This window comes from Rasamsonia emersonii (genome assembly GCF_000968595.1).
Source record: "Rasamsonia emersonii CBS 393.64 chromosome Unknown ctg1118621760509, whole genome shotgun sequence".
Taxonomy (NCBI): domain Eukaryota; kingdom Fungi; phylum Ascomycota; class Eurotiomycetes; order Eurotiales; family Trichocomaceae; genus Rasamsonia; species Rasamsonia emersonii.
Window position 1 is genome coordinate 13591 of NW_013562951.1, and position 22164 is coordinate 35754.

The window sequence follows — 22164 nt, forward strand, 5'->3', positions numbered from 1 at the left end:
TTGGCAGTGGTAGATCGTCCCCAAGCAGGCGTGGGCGGATACTGGACGGGTGGATAGCACGGGAGGAGGAGCACGGAGGGAAGCAGATAAGAGACTGTTGTGGCAGCGACGCAGTCCCTCGTCCCGCAAAGAACAGCAATCAAAACAAAACGACGACCAGACCCAATAAGAACGAGATGAAGCAGCCTGCGGAGAAAGAGAGCTAAGGAGGGAGAATGCTGGGAGGTGGCATGCAGGTGCCTGGTCAGTGTGTGGACTAAGCAGGCTAAAGAGGACGGGCGTTCTTGACCTGCGCTGGAACGGGCAGCCCGACGGGGCCCGCGCTCAGTGGCCCGTATAGATAGAAACCGGCAGTAGTGGCGGGAGTGCCGTTGGCACTGCAGCCCTCGGCACTGCTAGTCACAGCTAGTGACACATGCGCCTGAGGAACGGCAGAAACAGGGCGCTGGGCAATGCAGGCGACGACTTGGCAGCCATGGAAACGCGTCCATCGCCAGCACGAGGAATCCGGTTGCTGCCGCGAGGATGGCGGAATGCAGAGGCAGTGGAGCGCGACATCCACACGCCCTGCCTCGAGCAGCGACTGATTGGGCCGTGACTTGACACACCGGCAGCAGCTAATCCTTTGTCCCTCAGAAACGGCTAGAGAGAGGGTCTGGGGGGCAAATGATCCGCAAGTGATCCATCATCCAGCGCGCCAGGGGCGTTTCTCCTGCCAGGCGCTGAGGCTTAGCCGCTCGGCTGCCAGATCGCTCCAGCCAAGCCGCCAGGCGCCACGGTTCCCCTAGAGCCAGCTGGCTGCTTCCTCCAGCCTAGCTGCAGTTCGCGATTTCTGCCGTCGCTGCCATCAAGATAGGCATGGACAAATGACGGATACTGTCTACACTGTGCTGCCCGTGGCAACTTGCAAGATCATTGTTTTTGATACGACTCGACCAAGCTCAGTATCTGATCTCTCGAATGTCTCTGACGCGTGATCGACAGTCAATCCCTAAGCTAAAGAAGCTTGGCACTGACACGCAGTCGCGACAGGTCACCGCTATATGACGCTTTGTTCAGGACGGCCAGGGGACAAGTCATCAGAGAATTTTGCACACTGTCGAGTCTCAGCATCACCCTTTTGTTGTCTCCTTTTCGGCAGGCATACAGCTTTGGAGCCGCGCTTCCTGTGATGTCTCAGGTGCGGTATGAAGGGAATATACCCCGAGACGAAGAATGATTGTCATCATGTCAGTCTTCATGCGCAGTGGAATGTCGGGGGACCCTGTCAAGCGGGCATGACGTCTCTCCGCAGTCCACCCCGTTTATAGGGTATTTCTTTGCCTTCTTTTTCTGGACGTGGCGTTCTACTCTACACTGACATCTTTCAAAGAGGGAAGATTCTTTGAGCCGTTTCTCTTTCTACGTAGTACTACGGAGTACTCCGTCCTCGACGAATTCGGGACAGAAACCCTGGCAAAGGAACAACTAGCTATTTCACCATACTGGAAAGGGTACTCTGTACAGGACCGTACTTGTTGGAAACGGATTTTGATCGACCACAATCCTTTATCGACTACTGTACGGAGAACGTCGTAGGAATTGTTACTCCTAAGGCATGCGCGCTCGGTGCCGCCAAGCAACGGCGAGTGGAGCGCTGGAGCTCGCGTCCCAACCAACGGCATTCTCATTCTAAAAGCTCTCCTAGACAAAAGCTAGGCAGCTGCCGGACATTAAGAGAGCGTCAAGCCGTTTGATCGTCCCTGCTAAAACTTTGAATCTGGCAGAATTTTTCGAGAATCTCTCCCCAACGCTTTGCCGGCCAGTCTCCGGCCTCTCGAAACCCCCTTTCTTTTTTTTTTCCCTTCTTTCTTAACCCCCTGGTTGGCATAAATTAATTAATTTTGTTTTCGTTTCAGTCCTGTGTTTTGGGGGAAGTGAATGGATTCGTCACAGGAATGAGCCTGGATTCTCTTTGGTCAAGAACGTGGGTTGGTGGAGCGCCACACACGCGTCCGGGGGCGGTGATGCGCCAGCCAACTGCAAGGGGGACACGGCCAGATGAGGTTTCTCTGCCCCTGTCATATCATCAGGACATGACTTTATGCGTCAGTAAGCAGTGTCTACATTGGCAAGAGCAGTAACCTGTACTTTGTACTTCATACGAAGTACTCTGTATTGTGTCCAGGATCACAGTCTTGAAAGTGTTCGGGTGCAAGATCTCACAACAGCCCAATCAACGGGCGCTGATTAATATTTCTCTTATCGATCAGTACAAAAGTACCCGGTCACTTATCTACCTTGGCAGAATTAATTCTTTATTTTTTCGCTTATTATTGCTGTTGTAGTAGAAATTATTACTAGCAATAATAATATGTCAGGATGCAACTAAATCGGTATTTACTCCACAATTGCCAAAGTGCTTGCTTCTGTATACAAAAACCAAAACTACAGCATATGGAAAAATTCGGCAACAACACAGCACAGTAGTAGAATACCTACGTCTGTAGAGAATACTGTAGCATGTATGTACCTAGTAGTATCACTCAGCTGTTAAGAGTGTGGAATAAAAAAAATTAATCTACATATGCATGGGAAATAGGAATCACCATCTGACGTAATACACCACCACAGAAAAAAAAATATATAAAAATAGAATCCGCAACCCAGACAACCTGATCCTATCCTCCACCTCTACAGATTTTATTAACCTCTGAAGACGATCTTTTTTTTCTTTTAATGAGATGCAGATGACGTAACTAACAGAAAAAAAGAAAAGCAATTAAAATAAAAAAAATGGTAAAATGAAAAGAAAAGAAAAGAAAAGAGGATAGCCCTTTTCGCACATAAGCCAAAAGTTTCCTCACATATTCGATGGATTTTTTTTTCGATGGATTTCTATCACCTTCATCATTATTGCCACTGGTTGTTGCAGGTGCAGTTGCAGACTTTCACTTTCACAACAGCCAAAGGTCTCAAACGATAACCGATTCACCAGTAAAGTCCCTCCTCCATAGTCTAGCCTAATCTAATCACCTGATCTTTCCTACGAAGTCCGTGGTGGGTGGTGGCCCACCTCCATCAGAGAAACTTCAGACTTGGAGTACATCGCACCGTACTCGATCACAGCCGCCATCTTGACATCTTGACCCCACCTACGGAGTAGGTATTCTCAGCCTTGCTGATATGTATCCGTCTCCACACCGTCTTCTACGGCGTAATTAGTCGCTTTGGGATTGATTGATGTCATGATGATGACTCTTTGGTGTATGTACAGTACAGTACTGCCACATGCGGAGACGGGATCAACAGCTGATTCTCTATCAACCTATCAAGAAACTCACGTTCTCCTTAATTAATGTGCTTGAAATCAGTGCGTCGTCTCCCTTACACGCGGGCACGTTCCAATAAAAATAATGCTGGACGTAGATAGACCGTGTCGAACCGGATCTATATCTAACTCGGTCATTACATTATGTCTTTCCTTCCCCAGGTCATATGAACGGCCCGCCGTGAGATTCTTAGCCACAATCAATCTCCTCTAGCTTGTTCAGCGAGCCGAAGACGTTCTTGTAGTGACTCGTACTCCTCCTGAGAGGAGGTGAATCCGGCCTTGTATGTACTGTACATGTACATACAGTACACCCCTCTTTTCAGGACTCGTTGTATCCATTCAGAGATGCGATCGATTTAGTGCGAGGTCCAGCGAGATCAAGGAATTGAATGAATGCCGTCGGAAGCCATCGGAGGAGCTCTGCACTTTCCTACGAGAAAAAAAATACTAATCAGCGTTTATTAATGCTACTCCTAGCAGTAGGCAAATCAATCAATCAATCAATCCTACGTTGCTCACAGCCGTATTCGTTTTCTTATCGTATCCCACAGCAACAGCACAGAAAAATACCGCCCTTTGTATGTACTGTACAGTACTCTCCATCAGCCATGAAGTAGACTTAGACTTGGTGGAGGTATAACTCGCTTTCAAAGAGCCTATCGACCGTTGTCGTCGGACCGGGGGAATGAATCTCCATCCGGGGCAACCCTTCGAATCGATCGCCCTTGCGGTACATACAGTACGGACACACGACGGAGTATTTCTGTCAGGTCAGGTCAGGTCACACCTTTCAAGTGGCGGACGATAATTGACTATTGACACGATGGGCGAAAGGGCAGAATAAGCAGGCCTATTATATTAATTAGTTGATGTCAGATGTGAGACATCGATTCGAACGATAATGATAACGATAATGATAATGGTGTCTCGGATGGATGGTAATTCCGTTACCGATGTAGGTAGAGATGGTATCTACTATCTGCCCCTCTCGGGTGGGAATTCGCTATCCTGTTTGATGACGCCATGCCAGCCATCGTCTGTACCTACCGGGCTGATGAATTGGGTTTTGGTTACTCGTCGCACTAATTCTTTTTTTTCATGTGAAAATTGGAATTATGACAGTATATGTAGATGATGACAGATCTGTCCCAAGGATGCCCTGTCTGTACCCGGCCCGAACCGCGCGGGCACATGATTTCATCAGGTCACCTGTACTAAGCGACGAATATACAAAGTACAGTACAGTACTCGAACAGGAAATACCGTCCAACGATCTTGTCTCCATGTGGCCCCGTAATCAAAGCTTTTATTTAAAAAAATTTACTATTTATTAGAGGACGCTAACATGTATTGCAGACTCACTAAGAAGCGAATGCCATAGCATGCATTCCTTTCCCTTTTTGCTGAAAGCATTTTAGGCGCCATAAGGATTGCTCTCATCAAGCTTCCAGATTTGACGAGAACGCTCGTCTTTTGATATATAGGCTACTACTAAAGCATGATAGAGCTTCTGGTAGCTTCGACTTGCTGACGGGAAGCTGTTCTGCCTTGTCGTCTGACTCACGGAACCTAACATATCTAATGAATGAAGCAGGCAGTTCAATGTTGCTTGGCTGGAATTGCAGTTGTATAAAATTGACTCGATGTTGCTCGATGACATCAGGGGTTGGTTGTGATGAGATTGGATGGCTCCGGAGGGATCGAAAGTCTCTTGCTCCGCCTTTTATAATAATGGTGATTCAAGTCAAACACTTGTGTCCTTGTACAAGCATAGGAGAACGGGACGATGTGTTGTCTTTCTTCTTGTTCCCGAAGCTCCTATCGACTAAGATCCATATTCTTTGTGATAATGCATTGATGATCGTCTTGCCACAGGCAATATTGGTGCAGGTTCTTGGTTCGGGGACTTGGAAGGGTCGTTCTCCTGTCACGATGTCTACCTGCGATCGCCTCTTCGAATGAGGCGACACTGGATCCTTCTGACAGGGAATATTCACTGTACGGAGGATCAGTACCTAATGCATCGAACTAGGGTTGATGATTAAACTTCTCTGGATACAAAAGTGCAGAAATGAAACTATCAAAGACGATAAACAGTTGGATTATTATCAATTCCGAACTCGATCATGTCTCTGGAAATGGACTCCGCTGCCATCCAGGAACGAATCGACAAAGGCATGTAGACAGTGAACCAGATTGTCTTTCACGCCCATTGTGGGTCTATATTAATCGATTCATGGTTTTGTCTGGGCAGACAGGGTGGGCAGCGAGGACGGACTGCTCAGGTAAGATGACTGCTGTAGCTCTGGCAGCCATTGATGATGCCGGGCAGGGAAGAGGTCATCATATTCTTGGGCCTCGCGAACAAGTGGCGCAACAGGCACAGCTGTAACTGCTGGGACAGTTTTGGTGGTATCCTCATCAAGGTGGGAAGTTCTGGACATAGACTACCTAATTTGAAAAAGAGAAGAAATAGCAGGCAGGGAAAAGTGGTCAAAATCAGATCCAGCAATCAAGGTTCGCTTTCAGGTGTGTCAAATAGCAAGCGTGGGTGTACTGTGTCTAGGGTGACGGTGCAAGGTTGGCGAAATTCGAAGTACATGAGCGTCTGACTAGGATGAATATCCTCCAGGGATCGCTCTGTGTATTCCCTGCTGCGCACTCAAACCCATCATTTCTTAACTAGAAGCGCGAGTCACCTAGGCACTCGCTAAGAACCAATAGTGAATGCCATTGCTGTTTATTTTTTTTATCTTTTTATTTTATTTTATTTTTATTTATTTATTTATTTTTTTATATTTTTTTTTGTGAATTCCTATAACCGCTCCAGCAAGACAGCCCGCAGAAGAGGGGAGCGACGAAAAGCTAGAATGGAAACATGCATTCACAGATATGGTCTATAGCATTAAGAAAAAAGCAAGAGTGACAGGTGGAAACAATTGAACACAGTTATTTGCAGATCATTAGCAGCAGTTCTAAGGTTAGTAAAATTGTATTTTTTTATTTATACCTTCTTTTATCCTATAATTTGGATAAGAGAGAAATAATTCACTGGATCGCTGTCTTGCTATCGATGGTATCTCAGATGGGGATGCCAATATCCCAGTTGTAGAGCCCCGATTTTCACAGATACCTACTCTGTAGAGTACTTTCAAGAACAATTGATCGACCAATCGATCAGATTTCGCATGCATTGTCGATCCAGATTCAGATCTTGTCAATCTTATCCAGGCAGTTTTACAGACATGATTATGTTCTGTAGGTTTGGACTGGTGCTGCTACTACCAGCTGACAGGCTTGTCTCAGCGCACTTTTATAATATTCGACATTTAATCTTCGTTTCGTTCTTTTTGATAATACTGGATGACTTCTTGGGACATTTCTCTGCCATCCTACTCAATGAACAATATTATCAGATTCTATGACTTGTCTCTGGCGTTTTTCAATCAAGACAGTCCTCTATGAAGTAGACTCCATACTCTGAAACCCCTTGACAGTAATGAATGAGGCACACGCTTAGAACAGGATTAAGGTTTGGATCTACCCGATCGAAAAGCAAGGAGCAGTTTGTCCATGGAATCATCACTGGTAACCACTACATGCTATAGTAGCGTGAGCCCGGTGTCATTCCTGATATTTAGGTCTGACAGATCTGAAGCAAACATGGTGAATGATCCCTGTTATCTGCATAATAACAAAGATCACTGCGCTTGATGAAAGGCTTCTTTAAAGCTTGATTTTGCAAGGATGTTGGCATGTATCTTAGATAAGATAACTTTGAGACTATTCAGCTTGACAGCAAGTTGCTGATATCAGTCAGAGTGTCTTTCTAGTCCAATCCACACTGGACAATTAGCTGCATGATCTGTATAGACACACCAATTATGCTGATAATGCTGGTTCCAATACTAAATGGACCTGCCATGCTGGTGTTATCTTTGTTTCAATATAACTAAGAATATACAGCCTCAAATGAAATAAAATAAAAGGGTATATACCAGCTCAAAGATTTTCTTTCTTTAATCCTTTTCTCCTATTTTTTTCTCTGGAGAGTTGAATAAAAAATAACATGGCGTGGGAGATCGTGGCTTGTATATTGCGTATTGACAATGGAGCCTAAATGTGTCAAACATGCCTGTTTGCAAACAGATGGGAAATGTGATCCTATATAATCTTGGATGATCTATGTTTTATATGACTGTAAGCTATAATCCAGAGTTCAGTAACATGGAAAGAAATGGATGTCTCTAATCCTATATGTGTCGTAATGAGCGGCTCATCTCCAACTCATATGAATATGTGATCCCGGAGAAATCGTCAGTTCAAAACAGTTTTGTGGCCAAAAAACCTAGTGCCAATCCAGCAGACATCGGTCGTGGCAATAAACTTCAGTGTCTCAGCCCCATTGATACTTGAGACCTGTTTGGATTGTCATAGGCTTGTATTTGCTTAGACCAGCATATCCTCCATCACTCTAAAGATGTAAAATATGTGCTCTTCAAGGTCTATTAATGCCTACGTGGCTTCTTACTACAGACAGTTTCTGCTCTGAGGGTATATGCTAGTTCTTCATTTCTTTCCTGTAGTTCCATTGATAATGACTCTTTGGATTTCTAAAGGCAAGATAGGAGTCATTCAATATTTGAAGTCGTGCGGCCATACAAAATATTCGACAATGAAGAGGGATGATCTCCTTTGTAATAGGATAGAGAGTGCGCCTTCGAAATTGCTCCATGCTCAATAAAGGGTTTGCATATTAGAAGGAAGAAAGATAACATCAAGATAACATTTTTGGTGCAGATGAAGACTGCACTCGCTGTAGATAGTATGGAATTTATCGAAAAAACCGAATGTCTCTGGCTGTGCGCTGATTTAGGAGCGCAGGAGAATAGCAGATGCCGAGGCAATAGAGATTTGCATGACTCTTCACCTCGTTGGAGGTATCAATTAATACACTACTCTTACTAGATTGCAATATGATGTTCTTTGACCATCATTTCAAGATCTTTTTTTTTAAGGAAGCTAAGGCATTGCATACACCTTTGCCCTGTCGAATAATAGGCCCTCTGTATGTAGCTGCTTTGGAGATATCAGTTGGTTCTGTTCAGATATCCAATATCAGAATTTAAATATCTGTTCTACCAAGCACACAATAGATATAAGACAACGCACAACAGATATAAGACAACATATGAAGACCCGATGCCTGTTATTTTTTCTGTAAATCCATACACTTCTCTTGCACTGCAACAATAATATTGCCAATTGAACAGGCTCCACTACGTCGCCTTCAATTCCAGTCACTGTATCACTGTTGTAGCCCTTGCAGGAGGTTAAATTTTTCTGAAACATTCTGGAGCGCGGCTTTCAGCTCCTTGATTGTTCTGTTCTTGGCGGCAGATAGTATAACAGTATCATTTAATTTGGAAATCATATGGTATTGCTTATTTTCGAGGAGCACCTGCAGACTGCTCGGCTGACTGTTGGAATCTGGATTAATAAAACTGTCTACTCCGGAGTACGTCACTCAGACTGACTCTGTAGATTTAACAGGGTCTGGTTGACCAAGTAACAGCTTGCATATTGCGCTTCAGTCTTTGTGAAGTTATGCAGTGCGCTGTACTTAGGAATGTATTAATGTAGAGCCAGCCAGAGGCTGCACATATTGGCCTAGAGTTCACTGTAGCCGAGCAAGACGCTTTCTGCAATATACAGCATCGTCAGACTCCTGTGTTTAAAGTACTCTTGTGCAGCAGAGTCCTGCTATCAATCTTATCCTGCGTAGGCCTACCTAGGAGACCTGCGCTTAACATGTGTGGTAGCAATCAGAATTGCGAGTATTAAATTGATCTAGAGGTTTAAGCACTCAGACAGCGAACTACCTATGGAGTATACTACTCTGGACGAGTATCTGATATCTCAGCAATACACACTATCGAGCTCTGCTAGAGATTGACCATTTCCGATTAGCACTTCCGCCACGTGACCGACCGAAGCGGCGCGCATCTGGTAGTACCTACGGTCCGAACAGGCCACGTAGCGAATCTGCTCCGTACCTAAGCGCTCATTTCCATTTAATCTCCAACCTTTTGTTATCGTGGGTTTTCCCTCCAGTGTTTACTCCGTACGGAGTATAGAGCACTTTACATAGTTGCAAGCACTGGGTTCGATCAAGAACCCCTGGCAGCATGAACAATGACTCGCCAAAATCTTATCTATCATCTTTCTTTCCTCGATATGTAGGACTAGGATTCATACCCTGGCAGGCTGCAGCAAATCCATTGGATGCTAACATTCATTCCCAGAATAAAGCTAGGGGTATGATGATATCTCACTAAAGCTAGTAATTAGTAAATTCAAAATACCATGGTTACTCCGGTAATCCCCCTGAATTTTAGGTAGACCGTAGATGCAGGGCGGGCGGCTGGGAAATCAGGCTATGCTGATCTAGGTAGCTGGTAGATCATGTGACTCTGGCAAGCAATACACCTACCTATGTACTCCGGAGGTGCCTTTGTAAAACCTAGTATTTACCTCCCCATTATTTGATCTAGATAAACCCCGCAAACCCCGCAAATTGAATGAAAGATCTATTTATTACCCATATAATACGATCGATCTAATATGGGATAGGCGCAATTGGAGGTCAATTAGCGGGTAGGTTGGTAGTGCGTTGCTTTTCCGAGTCACGTGATCTACCAACTAATTCAGGTACAGCCTGATTTTCCAGCCACCCGCCGTACTAGCATTCTTTCAGCCAGTTTCAGGGGGATTACCGGCGCACGCCGTAAAGAAAATAATACGTTCTCGAGCCTTGCCAACCGGTAGGACCGGACTGATAGGACTCTGAGACGGCTCCTAGGAGTAGCGGTGTACGCCTCGAAACTGACGCCCCCCGGGATCACCCGATAATCGGCGTTGATCATCGAAGCCTAATCAGGCGTGGGAGCCTCAGACATCCATGTGCACAGCACAACCAAAGCAAGGGTAAAAGGTCTCTCACCATCGTATCTATCGCGAGGTGATCGGTGGTATTTATACCTAGATGCGAAGGTCCTGTTCCTGCAGCATGCCAAAACGTCTTACCAATACTGCGTATTACTCTGTAAAGGGTTTTGCACACCCCACTCGGAGCAAGGGGGATCCGTGTATCGTGAATGTAAGACGTGTCCTCTTGAAGTCGAAGAACAATCCAGTCTGCAGACGTAGATCGTCCACGTGACTCTGGACAACCGCCGTTGTGGGCGTTCCTTACAGCAGGTAATAAATAAAACTAGGCCAGATCAGGGAAGCCGAGAGCGTGACGGAGCCTCAGGGGCCAAACGTTCGACCTGCTTGGCTCCGTAGCATTTTACCCAGCTAGGTATAGTGTAATTTTCAAAACCAGAACACCTCACTTTTCGATATGAAGTCATCATGTTATTGTCCAAGTCTCTAGAAGCATCTCCACAACGTCCTGGCTAGTTGCCTCTCCTTCTGTACACATTGATACCAATTGTCGCTCCAGAAGCAGAATATATCATCATACCCATCACAATCAGCTTCCGACCAGTATATTTGACACCCGAGAAGCCCCTGTTGGCCATAATACTGCGAGTCAACATGGTAGCAATCATAGGCTATTATTGCTCCCGCGGATAGCTCGGCACCCACAGCTGCAGAGTTTTCCTTTCCCAAAACTGCATATTCCAAATAAGACCGTTCGGTGAGGTGCGTTCCCGAGGGCAGGATACTGAGAGCCCACCGCGCGTTCCTTCCAGCCGAGCCAGTGGCTGTATCCCTCGGGTACTCTCGCTGCAAACAGGCTCCGAAACAGGTGGAGCAGCCGCCGGATCCGGGCCGATTCTGCTCAATCCGAGAAAAATCCCGAAAATTAGCAGGCCGAATGCCCGCGGTCATTGGCTGATCCGGTGAAACCATGTGGGGCGTCCCACAATACTGGAGCATTCGAAGATCCACCGCAAGGGAAAAAAAAATCTACTATTGAGATACAGCCCCAATACCAGTCTCTGCCCGTATCAATACCTCTGTCACCCTCGCCTGTGCTGTGGGAGATAATATAATAAAAGCCATGAATTGGCTGAATTGGCAGACAGGGTAGAAATCAAGTCTTCCAAGCAAAGAACGTGCTTCTGTTCATGTAGGACTGTGGTTGTGTGAGTTATGCGGATGGGAAGCCTACCGACGTCTCAAGAATCGCATGGAATGCTGCGGCGCGGCCTGGAACTCGTCGCCAGCACCCAATTCCACATTCACAGACCTGCTGGACGAGTGAGCCCCTGGATAACTGCTTGTAGCCCTGAGTAAAGAGCTCTCGAGACAATAAATACTTCTGCTCTCTCGCCTGTTGCTTCCTCGTAGCTTGCTGCTCCCAGCTTCAGAGGATGCAACCTCGGCCCAGTCCCCGATTGATTCCGAAGCCAGCAATAATGAAAAACCTAGCTAGCAGTCTCTGCGCAAATGATTTGCGTGTATTGAACCGGGTGGGGCGTTGCTCAACAATGCACTAGGACGGACTGGGACGGGGAAAGGTGAAAATTTGGCGGGAGAGTATTTATGTCCCGGGGGGCCTCAGCTGTAACTCACCCTCTTCAGCTTTTTCCTTCAGAAAACAACTCTTCTCCAGGCTCCTCCCTTCAATCCATAGCCACCAGGCTCTCCTCTCCGTCCAATTCCCTCCATCCACCAGCACAATGGCCTCCTCTCGTGTGTTCGCCTCCCGACTGGCCACCACCGTGGCCTCGAGCGCCCCCAAGGCTGCTCGGCCAGCCCTTCGCTTCCAGCTGAACCAGCTGAACGCTGCTCCCAAGCGGACCTTCACGCAAGTCAACAACGGCGTCCGTTCTCAGAGCAAAGTCGCTCCCTCTGCCACTCCCTTCCAGACGCTGAAGCGCCAGCAAGCGTCCAACATCCTCAAGGCCAACGTCCGCCAGGCTTTCATCAACCACGAGTCTCGCCGCCACTACTCTTCCGAAATCGCCCAGGCCATGGTTGAGGTCTCCAAGAACATGGGTATGGGTTCCGCCGCCATTGGTCTCGGTGGTGCTGGTATTGGTATCGGTCTCGTCTTCGCTGCCCTGCTGATGGGCGTCTCTCGCAACCCGGCTCTGCGCGGTCAGCTCTTTTCCTACGCCATCCTGGGCTTTGCCTTCGTCGAGGCCATCGGTCTGTTCGACCTCATGGTTGCCATGATGTGCAAGTATGTCTGAACAACGATCAAACAATTTTAATCGGGCGTCGTTGGGGTAAATGTGTCGGGGATTTATATCATCATCATGTACTACTTTCAGCATCGTCAGCATCATCAGCATCATATACAACTTTCATTGTACACTTAGAGTCTCTATAAATGTCCACCTACTCCAACTTTTCCGAGCCATCAACACTCCACAAATCTCTGGGCGTATGCCTTGTACAGTATGCAATTTCCCAGTCTGTCTGGGGTGATATATAACGCTGTACATGCCTGGCGTGACTGGCCATTGTTCCAATCGAGCCTTGAGGAAGCAAACATATATTCCGTACAGGCAGCTTTTTTAAAAAAAAGAATGCAAGATGACATCCAGTACAAAAGTACTCATGCTTTAATAGAGGCCAAGGAGGCGAATGAGTATGAAAGGAAAGTTTGAGGCCATTGAATATAAATTATCACTGAAAGATCTTAATAATAGTAATATCTGGGGCGAATAGCTTGCCCGGAAAGCTAGGTGTATAGATATTGGAGCAGAACGAGCACAGTAGATCCAACGTAGTTCCTTCGGACACGTTCGATGAGACAGGTTGACAGAGCTGTCTGCTCAGGCCGTGAACAAAACCTCTTTCCCGTCTATTACTTCCTCATCAGCACGAAATAATCAGGAAGATAAGACAAAATAAATAAAAAAAAAAGAGCCTTAATATTATGTATAATAAATAATACAGAGCGAAAAAAAAAGACGAACTACCTTCATACTCCGTACAACAACGAATGTGTGTGGCCCTAGGCCTAAAACAGCAGGATTGGCGAAGGGAGAGAGTCCTTGGAACAAGATGTTGTTCCACTGCCGTTGTGGATCTCTGGATCTTAGGATTCGGCGATAACTCCGTAGTGTATAGTCTCCGCGGGGATAGTGCATAACGTCAACTCATTCCTGGTCGACCGTCGAGGAGAGGAGATGCAAGTTGAGCAGCGTGCGTGATCATCATGCTCTATTTCTGCAGGTGAGGGGGTATACCATGCCGGACAACAAAATGGAATGAGTGGTTGAGGGTGTAGGCATCATCAGTTCTTGAAGAATCAGAATCAAGGCTAGGTAGGGATGGGACGGCTATCGTCAATCTTGTCTCTGTCACAGCTGTGGCATGAGTTGCAAGGCTAGTTAGTTTAGTATCTGCTTGTTATTATTACCGAGGGATCTATCTGGCAGGCAGGCAGGCAGGCATATATAAATACAGCTGATATGCTTGCTGTCTCCGGATTCTTGTAAGAAAGAGCTGGAAGGAACTAATTTTAAAAGAAGCTGAATCACATCTTCTCTTTTTGTAGTGCACAAGAGTTCCTCCTCTATATGGGCTTGCGGAGGGCCGAAGGTCCGGAGCATATATAGGCATTAGTAGGCCTAGGTGGTCTTGCTCTTCAAGCCTAGCCGAGCAGAGCGAGTCGTTAAAGGCTTGTTTATTATTACTGCACATCATTTTCGCCCATGATTGTTGCAGTTTGCTTTTATGAAGTTTGCAAGAGAATTGAGGAATTAAAGAAGTTGATGTGTATGTAGCACCATCCATCCATGCGTCCAATTCCCAGACTAAATATCCTTCCTTCTTGTCAAGACAGCAGTCACTGCCTTTCCCTAGACTTCAGCATATATTGTACAGTACATTAGTCGCAGTTACTACCGAACACTGCATCAAAATCACTGCTTATTCTCCAGCCGCTGCTGCAAATATTAATATATTACACTTCCAGAAGTGGATGTCTCTTTATTGCATTGTACAGTAATTTTAAACAGAAAAATCTACACTAACTATTTCATTACTACAAGAAACAGGTTGATTTCAAATTAATCAGTTAATCAGTTGATCGTAATGCCGACAGTAGAATTAATTGTAAAGGTGTTACCATGTTAAAGCTCTTTTTTTTTTCTCTAGCTGTAGATAATTAAATGCCAAAATAGGGAAAAAAAAAACATACAGTAAGACTAAGGAAAGCGCAGCTTGAACTTGACATCACTATTTTTTTTTCCCTGGTTTAAATTGATTGTTAATCATTGCACACAGAAAGAAGAGCAATGCCGTGAAGACATGGTCACCCCATTGTGACATTACCATACTCAATTATATATGGATGCTGCTACAGACTGTTTGCTTGAATTCTGTTACTATATTTCTGTGGCTATGTACAGTACAGCTACCTACCAGTCCATTTTATACTGGAGACAATAATATAATACAGTGTCGGCTTCATGAATGGTATAGCTTAAGTCTGATTTTATTTTTTTTCGAATGTACTCCTCATAAACTGTTTTCTTCCCTCAATTATTAGTACCACCCTGAACTCATTGCTGCTTCAGCACAAATAATGGGTAAGTGTAGGTAAACACAGGTGAGCAAGGTGATGCCTTAGAAATATGAGGGTAAGCAGGGTAAGTTAGGAAGTCAGTAAGGTGATTTAGGGGCAGGGCTGCAGGCGCTATGACCAAGAACCTAGGTCCTTAAATAGGATAAAAAGGCATATAATTGCTTAACCATTCCTTTTTTTAAATCCTTTTCTCCTACATTATAGAGGGTACAATCTTAATCAACTTTTATACTGAAATCATAGTTTAGTTATATAGCTATATCTAACAAAGAAGAGCAAAGACAGCAGAAAGTTGAGTTGTATAGCTTTACTACAGCCTATCAACAAGAACAAGAGAACTATTAGAATATAGTGTCTTGGCCAAAATGGGCCCTAACAACTAATATCTCCTATGCTAGGGCTGTTAAAAATTAGTGCTTATAAGTAATGATATCACATGATTTAGAGTGATTGCCCTGCTGATAGTATTAAAGATAGAAAATTTCAAGAGAGGAGCCTGAGGAGAAGAAATTCACAAAGGAGGAGCTAGACCTATCTGCCCTAACACTCAAGATATTTATAAAGGACTACATAGTAACTTATAAGGAGTACCCTTCTTAGGGATCAGTACTGTATACCCTTTCATGTTTTATTACTAAATAGGGGGTAAAGACCTATAGAAAGTTACTAGAAGACCTAAAGAAAGATATATACTGCGTGACTTGTCACCAAGAATCTAATCTCACTGACTCTTGCAGTGCAATATTCTACAATATGTATAGATTTCCCCATATATACTTTCAGTATGTTGTTTCCTAGATAAACAGTAGTAATAGACACAAGGTGTGAACAACCCAATCTCATTGCTATCAGAAGGCTACGAGGTAGTATCTCACGAGAAGACCAAGCTGAAGAAAGGTGGTGTGAGACCCTGCCAAGTAAAGATAACAAACATTCTGCCCGTCCAACTACCCCGCCTTCTACACTGCCGACAGGACTGACCTCCAAACACATAATCTAAACCCTAAGCTGTTACATCACCCCCTAATTAAGAATGGCGCCTGCCTTTAGGCAATGTTGATGTTGGTTCCTGCAGCACTTTCAGCAGTTAATCATTATCCACATAGTCTTTAAGGAATACATTATCCCCTGCAGCCTTAAGCCAGTTATTAAGCTGCGAGTAGGGGGGGGGGGGGTGGGTGCATACAGGTATTTCTCATGGAAGTCATGGATATAGTATAGAGTGTTCTTAAAAAAAGCGTGAATCATTATCGTGGCTAACCAGGTAGGTGGCCAGGGACCGAAGGGTAATCAGTTGGTAATCTTATATAATATTTTCCCTGTGAGCCGCCTGAGCGAAGAGAGGGGTTCAAGGCTCGTACAATTTAACTAAACGAATTAAGATGCCAAGCTAACTATATAATGGTTACATTGGTTAGGTATTTTAAGGTTATACTCCGTACTTTGCAATGTTGCTTTGACCGCCTCACCTCACCTTCTAAGTTAGGACTTCATTTTCAGTCTTGCTTGAAGACAATATGCCATCAATTAATGGATCTGACAGGCATAGTGATCTGCCAGGCTGGTGAAGCCTTACCGTGCGGCCATACTTCGCCAGGATTAATATGGCTGCCCTGAAAAAGGAAACGCGGCGGTTAGAGTCGATTATAATATCAATTTGAAGTTCTCATCAAACTAAATATTTTCATACTATTTCCCCTCTTATTCACTGCATATTCTGATGCAAGTACTGTGTTTGGAACTTCTATTCTGACCACTGTTGGCCGAGGTACTACTATAGTTGCAGGGGATTCGTACGAATCACGATCGAGAGAATACGAGCTGCGGGATCATAAATAAACTAATAACAGGAAATACGAGCCCCAATCTATTTACCATCAGGATAACCTTGCAATTCTTATTGTTCAATCAGAACTTTCCCCGTAAAGTTAGTTGAATTATCGCTGGTTTTGGATTTTGAAACTCTTTTAAGTCAAGGACAGCCTCTATCCGGGATGAGGAATTTATTTTTTTTTCCGTCATGCCGCAAGTGTTTTTAGTTGAACAAACTGTCGCTCAAAGTCGATTGAATGTCATTGTTACTGCTGTGATCCAAGGTGCTATCAATATTAGCGGAACGTGGAGTCCTAATGACTGATCGGACTTCTTTCTTCTTAACCTCTATTCACCTGATTGCCATCGCCTGTCTTTCCTGCATTGTCCCCGGCACATTAGGCGACGGCGAAACAACAATCCAAGAGAAAGGTCTCCGATATATCCAATACAACGGCTCTGTCAGCGGCACATTCGCTCCCAATGACACCGGCTGCACTACTTGGACCATCGGACCTCAGTCAACATTCGATCTCCTCGTTGGCGTGGCAGGCCCATGGGATACGAATCCTTTCTGGTTCGGGTTTGCTGGGCCAGAAAATTTTTTTGTCGACAACGTCGATGACGGTGTCGCCTCCATCAGCTTCGAGAGCGCAGATCTTCTCTGCTATGAGGACAGTGGAAGGCTATGCACATCATTTGAGTTCGACATTGGTGGGGCCGACTGGTATTTCGTCGGCAAGGAGCTGTTGAACTTGAATCGGACGACGATTCAGAAGATTGCCATCGATGGTGTGGATGGCTATCAGGTCATTGGCAATGAAACGTCGTATGCCGGCGATGACACGGTGCAAAACTTGGTTATTGTTGGTGGTAATGCTTCTAACTGCACCACGGAAAGTGGTAATGAGCAATATACTCTCGGTTGGTCTGTTTTCCCCTTCAATGGCCTTCTCCTGGGACCGATCAAGCTCATTTCGCTGATCGAAAGAAAAAAAAATCTAACCATCATTTTCTGTCCCTCTGTTTAGGACCGAGACTACACCGTTCACCTACCAGTTAGCCTTCACCAACAACACCGCGTCGCTCGACTTGACATTGAGCACGATCTGGGGCTTCCTGGTGCTGAATTACACAGGAAAGCGTACCGACAGTGGTGCTCCTAGCAACGAAACCGTCGTCCTCAATACGACTAATCCTACAAAACCCGTATTTACGTACGTGAACGGGAGCACATTCGAGTGGTATAACATTACCGGCCATGGGTATGGTGTCACCGCAGGTTCTATGGCAGCGTTATCACCACGCTGGAGCAACGAGAAGTGGACATGGTGCGTTTTTGTCGTTACAATGGTCTTTGTGACACGGGCGTAAACTGGCGGCTTTTATCAAAAGGCATCGTCGGCGAAGGACAATGATTTCTTTTTTGATGATCTCGCTCTACTGGATTTTTCAGCTGCAGACTCGCTGGTCGCATTGGTGGCAGTTTCTTGGAGAAAAGCATAGTTCTGTTAGCCATTAAGCAACATGCAGAGATCTGTATGACTTGGATGAACCTGAGTACCAAGAATGCTTTTCTGTGATGGTTCGGAAATGGTTTTGGGAGGAGGAGAATGGTACGTTAGTTCTGTTTAATTCTGCTTACCTGTGGCTTAAATCCGTTTACCCTTTAGGCCTTATTTTATAAGTAGACCCTAAGCAGAGGTAAATACTATTAGAGTATAGGGTACCTATTGCATGTGCTAAAACAATGACTAAGAAATTTGATAGGGCTGAGTTTGGGACATTGGTTGCTTAAAATGGCAATAAAAATAAAAGTTGCCAAATACGGCAACCTTTGTCCCATTAACTAGCATTCCGGTGTAGTAAAAGTAACTATCTTTATCTTACTGCCTCTTTTTTAATTTAAGCTTTTTTATTATATAATTTACTAGCTAATCTACTACTTCTAATATGAGCTTCTTTTAATTCTTTCTTTCTTTTTATACCTTTTAGCCTTAACTGGTTATTATTTGCCTCCATTTTTAACCCTTTTTGTACCTTCAAGTTGGCGCATTTGGCGAGGTCAAATTTCGTCGTCGACGATGGTATTGGCCAGCAATCCTAACGGTAATACAGTGTCGACTTCATAAATGCCATCAGTGTCTTTTTTCTCTGAATGTCTTCCTCATAAACTGTTTTCTTGCATGTGACTAGCACGTACGACCATAGGGTGTGGAAAACAGGGCTTCCCGTCCGCTCAGCCGTACTTAAGCCACACGCCGGCTGGTTAGTAGTTGGGTGGGTGACCACCAGCGAATCCCAGCTGTTGTACGTTTTTTATTCATAATTTTTTTTTGGCTATGGTACCTGCGGTAAATCTCATGCCGCCTTTATCCACCCTTTCTGGCGACCGTTCAGCTGAATGCTCGGGAACCCCTTTCATATTCACCCAGTAGAGGCCTCACCTATGCGGTCCTCAATTCATTCCGACAAGGAACAGGAGTCCCATCCTCTGGATGTCATGCAAGAGAGCGAACCGATCCTGATTCAGGGCTATCTCACTCTGCAAACCCGTGGGTCGGATGTCTTCTACTGTGTGACGTTTTCGCAGTCGCTTCTTGCCGCTGCTCCTCCGAAGCAGAAGAGGAAGCGGACAGTGCCTCAAAGCGCTGGAAGGGCTGTGAAGGAGTCGTCCAAAGGCATGCGGTTCACTCCAGAGAGGATAGCCTGCTGGTTGAGCTCAAGAAAATGGGGGATCTCACCTGGCTAGAGATCGAGGATTAGTTTTCAAAGTGTTTTCCATATTAGAGCAAGGAGTCCTTGCAGGTCTGCTACAGCACAAAGCTGAAGCAGTCCTCCTAGCTGTCACTAAGGCGACAATATGCTCAGGTAGCTTATAGTAAGCATACTAGAAGAGGTATAACTGTAAGTGGAAGCTATAGTATGTGAGTTCCCTAGGAACCACCATCCCATAGACAATGAACTTTTTTGATCCTAGTATAGTGTAAATGCTCATGTGCTGTCATAGTTAGTGCTGATGTAATACTCTGTAATCCAGGACTGTTACTAAGCATTGCAGTCTTATTGGCATCTGGTGTATGTAATTATAAAAGAATGTATCATCATCCATATGGGATCTACGCGTTCATCAGAAGGAGAGTCGATCGACCAGAGGCCTACACGACCGAAGCGCTCAGTCAGGAGTCTCAGACCTTACTGAATGAAGATTCCAACACAAGTACTAACTTTCACGATTCGGAGACCTCGTCGGGTGAGCTCGCGTTGGATTACAGACTCCCAGTCAAGCGTTCAAGTAAGCGTTCGAAACGCTCTCGCCAGTCCCAACGAAAACGATGCAACGCCCGCAAATCTAATGAGAACGGCTACGACCCTTGATTTACGGCCATGTCCATTTCGCAAACGCGCTCAAAAAGCGATGCGAGAGCTCTGTGATGAGGAGAGTGGTCATGGACGGATCGCGGGATAGAGAGTGCCCGGTTCATTTGCTGCCGGATCCTCAAGGCATGACTCGAAAGGAGAGGCATCCAAAGTAACTACATTGGGTTTGGGAATCAGAAAGCGCTGCCCACAGCATCCTAGATGATCAAAAGAGGCATGATATCCTCGTGTGGATATCGAGAATTCCTTTCGAGGATCACCGCAGGGTCGCAAGGGAAGGACGTACAGAGGATACCGGCGGATGGATTTTCCAACATGATCAATACCGAAAATGGCAATCATCGGAAACCTCAATGATACTATGGCTACATGGGATCCGTAAGTCCTTCACTGAAAGTGATCGACATTGTCAATCTGACTTTCTCAAACAGCAGGCGCTGGGAAAACCAAGCTAATTTCTCGAGTTGTTGATGATCTCCTCAACAATTCCGGTGAACAAGCATTGGCATACTTCTACTGCAATCGTAACGAGGAGTCTCGTCGACAGTCTATGGAGGTTCTCCGCAGTTTTGTTAAGCAGCTTTCTATTTCAGATGATCCGAAGGCAATTCACGGTGACCTTCTCAAAATCTATAATGAGAGGTGGCAGAAGGGCTTTTCATCGAATGATTTGAGCTTGGAAGAATGTGAGACACTTCTACTGGGATTAATTTCCACCTATTCGAAAACAACATTGGTTTTAGATGCTTTGGATGAGAGTGATGAACACTCTCGAAAGAGCCTCCTTGATTGCTTCAATCGCCTCATCGAGAAGCAGTCAAAAAACCTGAAGATCTTGATTTCCAGCAGACGAGACGGAGACATCAGGCTCCAGCTCGAAAGGAAGGCGAATGTTGGTATTGAGGCGACTAACAATCAGGATGACATAGCAAAGTTTGTTGCTGAAAAGATCAGTCAAAGTGAGAAGGATCGGCGCTATCCCATCTCCGAGAGTTTGAAATCAGAAATCATTCAGGTCCTTCTGAGCAAGAGTCGTGGGATGTAAGTATTTACTACCATAACGATTTTATGGCTTTTGCTCATTTTTCCTGAAATTAAGGTTTCAATGGGCCGCTTTGCAGATCGCTGAAGTACTATCCTTGGAACGCGAGCGTGATATTCGTGACCGGCTGGGACGGCTACCCGACGATTTGAAAGCAGCTTACGACGAGATATAACAAGATCCAAAAAGCAAAAGGAAGCAAGCCAAAAGTCGCAATTCGAGCTTTTCAATGGGTCATGTGCTCTGAAGAACCCCTAAGCGCAGATATCCTTGTCGCTGCCGTGTCCCAGGATCCTGAGGATGAGACGACTATAATGCCAGATATGGACATTCATTTTGTCATTGATGCCTGCTATAACCTCTTGGCTCTGGACCCTCATACGAAGATTTGTCGTTTTTCACATTTGTCAGTTCGGGAGTATTTCGCAGAACATCATTGGGCCGCTGAAAAATGCCATGGCACCATTGCAAAGGTCTGCTTGTCATTGTTAAACAACGATGGCGATGGGAAGGAAACCAACAACAAAAATGAGTCGGATCCGTATTCTCGTTCTAATCCAGGTGAAAACTCTACATCTTGCGGTCCAATTAAGAACCTCATACAATACGCAGCGAAATATTGGCCTGATCATATAAGGAGTCACGGTGACAAGGCCGCTGATAGTCAGCTGTCTGGGCTTTTGGAGAAGTTCTTCGGCTCTATAGACAACAGTGGTCCTGCATATATACACTGGCATAATTCATATGCGCGCATTCGATTTGATGGTTTGCAACTGAGATCTTGCTCCAATCCTCTGTTAGCAATATGCCGATTTGGCTTTTACCAAATTCTTCCAAAGTGGTGGCAATCTGGAAGAATAAACCCAGAAGAGGTCAACGAAGAGGGTCATTCATTATTAGTGCTTGCCATTATGAGTGGGAATGTCGAACTTATACAAACATTGCTCACTCTTGGAGCAGATGTGAATCGACAACTTGCTGGCTCAAGCTTTGGCAGTGCCCTAGCAGCAGCATCATGATTAGGAAATAATGAGAATATCCAGGTCCTGCTAGCTGCTG

General features: G+C 45.2%; 3 protein-coding genes across 3 annotated transcripts; all 3 read left to right on the plus strand.

Moving 5' to 3' along the window:
* Positions 1–12006: 12006 nt before the first annotated feature.
* Positions 12007–13028, plus strand: T310_7156 (H(+)-transporting two-sector ATPase; the record flags this gene model as incomplete). Its single annotated transcript, XM_013470047.1, has 2 exons — positions 12007–12512; positions 13004–13028. 2 exons carry the CDS (start codon positions 12007–12009, stop codon positions 13026–13028), a joined length of 531 nt encoding a protein of 176 aa, XP_013325501.1.
* Positions 13029–16999: 3971 nt separating this feature from the next.
* Positions 17000–18436, plus strand: T310_7157 (uncharacterized protein; the record flags this gene model as incomplete). The annotated part of the gene is made up of 4 exons (XM_013470048.1): positions 17000–17610; positions 17714–18013; positions 18139–18221; positions 18408–18436. The coding sequence occupies 4 exons, from the start codon at positions 17000–17002 to the stop codon at positions 18434–18436; spliced, it is 1023 nt and encodes a 340-aa protein (XP_013325502.1).
* A 1109-nt stretch (positions 18437–19545) lies between these two features.
* On the plus strand, positions 19546–22124 carry T310_7158 (uncharacterized protein; the record flags this gene model as incomplete). Its single annotated transcript, XM_013470049.1, has 6 exons — positions 19546–19553; positions 19601–19605; positions 19723–19977; positions 20241–20441; positions 20495–21104; positions 21365–22124. 6 exons carry the CDS (start codon positions 19546–19548, stop codon positions 22122–22124), a joined length of 1839 nt encoding a protein of 612 aa, XP_013325503.1.
* Positions 22125–22164: the final 40 nt, after the last annotated feature.